Source organism: Argentina silus, assembly GCF_951799395.1.
Source record: "Argentina silus genome assembly, chromosome: 4".
Classification (NCBI taxonomy): Eukaryota; Metazoa; Chordata; class Actinopteri; order Argentiniformes; family Argentinidae; genus Argentina; species Argentina silus.
This window is the reverse complement of record NC_139658.1, coordinates 5829007-5837744: the sequence shown is the minus strand read 5'-3', so window position 1 is coordinate 5837744 and position 8738 is coordinate 5829007. Positions and strand designations below refer to the sequence as shown.

The 8738-nt window shown below is 47.4% G+C and overlaps 1 protein-coding gene across 1 annotated transcript in view; it reads right to left on the bottom strand.

Moving 5' to 3' along the window:
• erc2 (ELKS/RAB6-interacting/CAST family member 2) overlaps positions 1-7194 on the bottom strand; it is a gene marked incomplete at both ends in the record, with an annotated part of 27774 nt that extends 20580 nt beyond the window's left edge. Inside the window, one exon of the mRNA XM_083669260.1 lies at positions 6517-7194. Within this exon, the coding sequence (XP_083525386.1) occupies positions 6517-7194 (678 nt within the window). The remainder of the gene's footprint in view (positions 1-6516) is intronic.
• Positions 7195-8738: the final 1544 nt, after the last annotated feature.

The window sequence follows — 8738 nt, the reverse complement described above, 5'->3', positions numbered from 1 at the left end:
ATTCTGTCCTCTTTGAAATAAATTGGAGGAAGTGGTCCAATAATTCAATTTGCATAATTACACACAGGGTTAAAACGAGCATTGTCTCCTCCACCCTTCTTGCCACTCCCCCCTCCCTCCATCCCTAGTGGACCCAGACCAGACCAGGCTCGCTCTCTCTGAGGGCCCACAAGGGCCATGTTAGATATGACTCAGCAGATCCTGGGACAGGCTGTGCATGGGGGCTCAGTCTCCAGAGATGGCTTCTCTTTTCACAGCACATCCTATAAGTGAGCTTCTGAGGGCTTAACTGACTCCTTCTTCACCCCCAGAGATAAAGAAGATGCTGAGTAATGCCTACTGGACCCCCTCCCGCTAGCTAGCGCCTGTATGGGACAGTGTTATAGTCGCTTGATGCCAGCAATCAAACTGTATGTCTAAAAAGGCATTCATTAACTGTCTTTACATCATTAAATGCATCCTGAGAAGAGTATAAAACAAACAGAGAATGGGCTCTGGTTGGGGTGTAAATGTCAATGCATAGCTAGTGAACACCATCCCCAACCTCAACCCCCTCAACCTGTGGGCATGAGTGACACGCACATGTGCTGAGGGGGTAGGCAAACACCCAACACACACACACACACACACACACACACACACACACACACACACACACACACACACACACACACACACACACACACACACACACACACACACGTGTGCCAGGGAGCAGAGGCGTGAGCAGCTGTGGCCTCCTGAGAGTATGTGTGGGGGTGGGGTGTGTATTCTCTCTTTCTGTTCATATGTGACACATGGACAGGAGCTAAAGCGCTGAGTCAGAGCACACTGCTCACTGCAGTCCTCATCTCCACTGACAGTCTGTCATGATGGGCACACAACAATCCCAGCCAAGCACGCCATGAATGTTCATCCAGGCATGGCCAACGAATGGGGAATGGCAGTGGGGTGGGGAAGAGACACACACAGTGAGGTGTGGGGAAGGACTATAAGGCTGAAGGATATTTTGGGGCAGGACTCCCGAATATGATCACACTAGGTTAATGGCCTCCTCGATGGCCTAGATCTATACCTGATGATAGATGCAATGTGACACAGCCACAATCTATTCTCCATTTCTCTGTTAGCTGACAGAGAGGCTGCATATGTCAGTGACAGATTTCACCTTCATAGAGAGTAGCCCTGCCCGTCAGTCACACACAGACAGCAGGCACAACGAGAGGTTACAAAATAACAATGCAGCGGCAGGGGCACTATAATCAGAGCACACGCGCAGGCACGCATGCACACACACTCCCACACACTCCCACACACACACACTCTCACACACTCACACACACACACACACACACACACACACAAACACACACACACACACACACACACACACACACACACATACACACACAAACACACACACACACACACACACACACACACACAAACACACAAACACACACACACACACACACACACACAAACACACACACTCACACACACACACAAACACACACACACACACACACACACACACACACACACACACACACACACTGTACACAAACACAATCTACACTGTCTATTTCATTGTCTCCCTCTGAGTGTAAAATCTTTCACTCACACATTTACTAACACCTATGATACGGCACACTGCGCTCACACCTCATTTACGTCAGAGCTACTGATGTGATGAAGCAGGCTAATGCCACTGCTTCTCCATGATGAGGCGCTGTGTTCTACCTGTGGAGGCCTTGGAGGATCAGATGAATAAAGCAAAGATACAGATATCTGCATCAATATTACTATGTACAGTACGTATGTATTAATGCTTATCTACCAATATCTGCTTACTTACAGTCCACCATCTATCTCACCAGAGAAAACTGAAATGCTACAGTAGACATTTCCCTGTCTCAGCTCTGTCATAAGTGGCTTTGCTGGCTAACACAACACACAAGCGACTGAATTAAAACGGCTGGCTGATCTTTCCGTAGGAGATGGGAGTCACCGGGAGCGTCAGACCCTGAGGAGCCTTCTGATCCTGAGCTGACAGATCCACTCCGCCTCGTTAGCTGGGAGCACTAAGCGGAGAAACAGCAGGATCAATAAACCTCCCAAACCTGCTCACTGGCTACAGCAGTTAATGTCTCCACGCGTGTGTTTCACACCGTCCTGCTCCTGATGGGGCACCAGCCTTCATTGACTAATCCACTCAGTTCCTCTCCTCTCCTCCTATTTCCTCTCTTCTCATGTATCACCCTGAATCCCCCTTTTTTTCTCTGGTCTCTTCTCCTCCTCCATTTTCCTCTCGTTTGACCCAAACAACAGCCGTGTCTGTGATGGCGAACAAGATGTTACTGAACTAATCACCCCTCCTGTCCTCTTCGTCCCTCACCTACCCTCAAAACATCATCCTTATGTACTTTCTAATGCCCTTGCTATGTATTTCCTTTCCTCCCCTCATTGTATCCTCCCTTTCTTCTCCTCCTCTCTGGTTATGGTTAAGAAGTCATCTTCACTGCACTGGTTAGCTGTCATGGAGGGGAATGATTGGTCTGACGGCACACTAGATCCTCCTGTATACACATGTACCTACTTACTGTAATATATAATCACAACACCTCAATAACATGTAAGTGTGCTCCACAAATAAGACTAAAATCACCACTATACATACAGTATTCAAAGAAAAGGACCCTGCAATGCATGTATACTGCCTGCTACATCACATACATACATGATGATGTGTAAACTCAACTGTTTAGTCGTGACCCCACTGTTCCCACACATACACAGTTCCCACACATTCACACTGGAGATGAGTAAACCCCTCTGAACACATTAGTAATCAGCACTACTGCACACCCAGATTAGTGGGTTCTAATCAAAGACACGCACGCACGCGCGCGCGTGCGCACACACGCACACACACACACACACACACACACACACACACACACTCCCACAGCCTGGGTGTAAAGGCTGGCTCAAGGCTGGCCAAGAGAAGTGGCTATTATAATGCGTTGAACCCCCCCCTGAGAGACAAAGAGTACCATGACTCCGTGTGACTCCGTATGGCAAGTTGAGACCAGCCAACAGATCACAGATCAGACAATTGGCTTAAGCGGAAAATCATCTCCCATCTTTGAAATAGCGTGTGCTCTGTGACCGTGCCTAAACAGAGCAGTGATATGTGTATATGAAACTGCCTCCATTTTGGGGGATTGTTGATGAGCTCTGACTGGCTGGCTGAGCAGCAGTGCTCCTGATTCAGTCAGATATGGCACGCTCAAGCCTCACGGAGCCTCCAGCAGCTCCAGTCCAGCCTAACCACCACAACAACCTTCAGTGTGCTCAACTGCATGAGTCTGAGCTAAACCAGTCGGGAACCAATGCTATATGAGATAGGAATGCCCAAAATAGATCATATCAGCTGGTCAGAGTGGCCAAGCAATATACTAGTGCCTTCAGCTAAAACCATAAACATATGTTCAGATGATTACGAGTGCCATTCAAGGTATACTGTAGGTAGAAACTAGCAGTTCCAAGACACAGATGTTATACTACATTCTCAGCGGTTTGTGTTGTTTCCCCTACAGCAATGATGTAAGAAGGAACATTGAAAGCTCTTGTTTTCAGTATATAAATAATGTATGGTATTTGCTGAGTCTAATAGAGGGTTGAGGCACCTGAGGCAATTGTGGAGGGCAACTGGATGGACTGAGCGAAATGACTCCATAATTAATGAGGCAATTTGCTCTTCAGTCAGCCCCTCAACAAGCCCATTGGGTGAGGAAACCTTCCCCTTAGAACCATCTGACTGCATAACAACACCTTAACGAGACCCCAATGACACCCCCGGAATCAGGATACAAATGAGCAATTACAGTGAGAAGTGAGTGGCAAGACACAGCTGATTTATATTAACTGGCATCATTCATCATGCAACTCTGCCTCAAAGGAAATAGATATCACTCACAGCATCAAAGCAAGACCTGACTGTGATGGACAAGCCAGAGGATTAAGGCAGAGTCCTGTCTTTGTACATAAAACACACAAGACACACACTCCACTGTACACATTCAGCTAACACAAAGTTATCAGACACACACACACACACACACACACACACACACACACACACACACACACACACACACACACACACACACACACTTGAATATTGGACACATACTGTATACGCCACCTACAGATTACATTATCTGTGAAAGGGAAAGGGACAGCAGGTATTTCCCTCTCTGCATGGTCTTCAGATAGTATGTAGGTCAGAGGAAAAGACCTGTACAGTATTTGTTGTGTAACCGTCTCAAGTCTCTGAGCAGAGGTCACCCTAATACAAACTGACACAGAAACTAGGAATAACTTCTGCTCTGCCCGAGGCTCTGCATGTGCAAGCTGTCGGTGCTGCAGTGGCCCACTGGGCCTCCATCCTCATCCTGAGTGATCACTGGATGCATTGGGGAATTCTCACAAAGACAGCAGCTACCTCTTATATCCACAAACACAGTTTTTTTTTTCAGAAACACCCTCTAATTCCTTCTAAGAGTGTTGCTGGATATGTTTTGTAGATCAAAAACAGGTCAAGCATATGGAAGATGTGAAGGTCCCTCAAGTGCCCCTCTGGAGATCCCCAGAGAGAGGATCCTGACACCAGCAGGGCAGGATTCTGGGCATCTTTCCCACTGGCAGCATGGCACAGCTCCAGACAGAGACCAGCCAGTCCAGTGCAGACTCTTTTAGCTCCAGTGAACTGAGGTTATTGTTACACGCAAAGACATACACATAATACACATGACACTGACATAAACGTTCACAAATGCACAGTATGCAAAAACAAATCATACACACACACACACACACACACACACACACACACACACACACACACACACACACACACACACACACACACACACACACACACACACACACACACACACACACACACACACACACACACACACACACAGGTGCTAGTTAGCTGGGAGCCAGAGTGGCAGTATCCTCCTGTAACCTTGAGAGGCAGAGAGGCCATGTCCATTGCTGTGAGTAATGAGTGACCTGCCTGCCACTGAGACAGCGCCAGAGAAGATCACTCAGTCTCAGCCAGACGGAGACAGAGACACTGAAACGACCAGGTGGGCCTGCCTTATTCTACACTAAGCCCTTTACGGTACATCATATAGTTGTGCCTGGCTTACCCATCCTCTACATCTTATCCCATACTGACAAGGTCACCAACCCCATAGTCAATGCACTGTCTCCAGAGTCCTGTATGTTCACAATTCTGTAATTATCGAGTTTTGCAAGTCTAATTAGGTACATGGATCTATCTATTTCTATCTAATCAACCTTCACATGATAATGTATGTCAGAGAAATCCCATATGGTGCCCTGCAGGCGACCAGGAGAAGAGAAAGAGAGGGGAGGGGGTTAAATAGAGTGGTAGGGTGACAGACTGGAAGCTAGAGAGAGAAGGAGAGATTGACATACAGTATTAAAGGGAAAGAGAGAGGTGGTAGACAGGGAAAGAAAATAAACAACAGATTGAGTAAGAGAGAGAGAGAGAGAGAGAGAGAGAGAGAGAGAGAGAGAGAGAGAGAGAGAGAGAAGGGCAGACAAGGAGAGATTCTCAGACAGTGCTTTGTCCTTGACATTCCTCTCCAGGCCTTGTACCTCCCCTAGACTGTGAGTGATTTAACTGGGCCACGACTCCACCCCCCTCACATGAGACCCAGAGGACAGACCTTGACACCATGCAAATCACTTGTCCATAAACAACACCTAAAAACCATACGTACATACTGTAGCTCACAAATCACCTGTTGAAATACTGTATACTGTACCAAATATAACCTTCATATAGAATCACCTGTTGAAGCACCCCTGTCTATATTTGTTTACTCTTTCTGTAGGACATGATAACACTGACAAGAAACACTGCCATCAAAATGAACATGCTTTTAGAAAGTGACATATTTAATACATTATACAGTATAGAACTGAACACATAACATTGCCATGTGGTACTAAATGCCCAATTAACCAGATACTGCAGATGAACTGAGAAGTCACATGTATATTTCAGATGCTTCATTATGTATTATACTGTATCCACCCCCTCCCTCACATTCATTCTGAGGAAAACTAGAAAGGAGGCCAAGTATGAGTGGGTGATGAAACATTTACGACTGCCAACACCTCTTTCCAGAAAGGTTTCCAAATATATTAAAGAAACATGGCACAGTGAATTAATTCTTGGAGCTATGGGAATAAGAAAGGTGGAGTGTACCTTAGGAGAAAAAAAGAAGAGTTAGAGGTAACAAGAGAGAGGGAGACAAGTGAGAGTGACAAGAAGAGGAAGAGAGAGAGGAGACATGGAGACAGGAGAGGTGTATGCTGTAAAGTGAACATAAGCTGTACTCCCAAGTAAATACCACTGAGTGCAAACACCAAGAGTGAGTGTAGGAATGGGTGGAGGCGTAGTCTAACCTGGTTCTCCTCATGAGTCACCCTCATCTGCTCCTTCAGGACGGAGGTGCGCGCCGCTTCCTCCTTCCTCATCACTCGCTCCTTCTTCAGCTCGGGGCTCCAGAAGCTCTTGATGCTGTTGGTGGAGGAGCCCAGCTTGCTATCCTTCAGGTCCAGCTCCCTGCGCAGCAGGTCATTCTCCCTCTGCGTGTCCCTTAGCTGGGCCTGCATCTCCAGCAGCTCCCCGCCACTGCTCCGCACTGCCTGCCGCAGCAGGGCTGAGGGCACCCCCTGGTGGTGGTGGTGGTGGTGCTGCAGCATGGAGAGGGAGCCCAGATCGCTGTAGGACAGAAGGTCAGCATGGTGGGGCAGCCCCACTGAGGCAATATTGGGGCTGCTGCCCATGGCTGTGACGCGGCCTCCATACATGGCCCTGCTGGCGCGACCCAGCGTCATGGTGCCCTTGGGGTAGGTGGCAGTGGAGGCCACGCCCTCGTGGTCACTCAGGTACATGGGGCCAGATGTGGCATAGGCAGCATTGAGGGACTGGATGTTCTCCATGGAGAGCGTCTTGCCCCCCGCACCGCTCCCGCCCCCACTGTTGGCCCTCCGGTGGCCCAGTCTGGGGGACCTTGGCAGGCGCGGGGACCGTGCGGGGCTGCTCTCTATGTGGCCGACTGCTCTGGCACTGCCGTACATGTCCTGTGTGTTTGAGGTGTGGCCACCAGGGGGTCCTTACCAGGGGCGCGCTGTGGTGGGGATGCACCCTCGCTCTGTGTCACACATCAGTGGCTTACTGCATGTCTATGCAAGTAGAAGGCCTTGACGACAGATCTGAGAAAACAAGAGAGAAACTTGTTCATCATGAAAATCTAATCAAAGATTAGTTTCATGTGTCAGATAAAACACATTATTTAACTAAAACAATACACTCAACAATCATACAAAAATCTCTTGAGTTACAGTATCAACAAAGACGCTCTCACACACTGACAGACACACACTCCCGCTGCAGGGGTTGGGGTGTTGGAAGGAACAGCTCTTCCTGTTCGGGGATGAATGAGTCACCGGCCCTCTGTGGGCTTTTGCAGAGATTCCAAATCTAAGTGAACCCACTGGGAATCCCAGCATCAACCTGGCTTTCCCCAGTCACAGGCAGTCATCCCATATCCATTAGTACTGACATAGTCAGGAAAGAGAAACAACCTTCCATACTGTGCATAGTGCTAATACTACAACCATACAGGCACAAAATTACCGTCACATATATTCAGTCAATAAACAGTAAAAGGCCTATCTTGTCAGTATATTTGTACAGTATGTATGACTACACTAGGGTTTGGGCAGGTATAAGGTATTACCCAGGTGAATATGGTATTTAAGCTTATACCGGTTTATTTCTGTCAATACCGTCCATGCCGTCTCCATCTATATTTTGCCATTATTATACCCACCAATGTTTGTTTGATTTGTTTGATTTGTTCATTGTCCAAATTAAACTTGCACACAAGCATCACAAGGCAAGGTCAATAACTCTCCTCTTGGGGTGGTAAGGATGGCCAGAGAGAGAGAAACTACTTGCAGTAGATTTGGTACAAGTTCGAGTCATGTTGAAAGTCCGCTAAAAAGTATTACCGTATAACAGGGTATTTTGGAGAGAAGGAATTCTAATATCAACCCCCAAGTCTAGACTACACCCCCCATAGTTCAGCAGTGCATTATTCCATTTCCTCCTCTGGAGCAGTCAGCCGCATTGTAATCAGCCTCATCACTCCACACACCAGGGGGAAGTAGAAGGCCTGCAAATATACCTCACTGTGTCTTTTATGCTTCTCTTAGAAATGCAACTTATGCTATGGTATTATCTCCTTATCCTTAAAGGGCAAAGAAAATACTCCTGGTTAGGAAAAGGTAATTGTGCTGTTGCTCAGTACTCTGGCACAATGGGAGTGTGAGCACACTGAGCACAACTGCCTGTGGTAATTAAACACCATGCAGACTTCAAAATGGCAGCCACATTCCTGTCCATCATTCATATCAGTGGACAGCTCAGAGTACAGGAGGAAAATAAAGCAAAGCTGAGAGAAACACAGGCATAAAACATGTTTTAAGGCATGATGGTGCTATGGATATAACTCTGGGGTGTATTCTTCCTTCCGGGCCATACTTGCTCCTCAGACCCCGTTGCCATGGTGACTACTGCGTCTGGGCTCACAGAGATAAAGCACATGGGTTGTCTTACA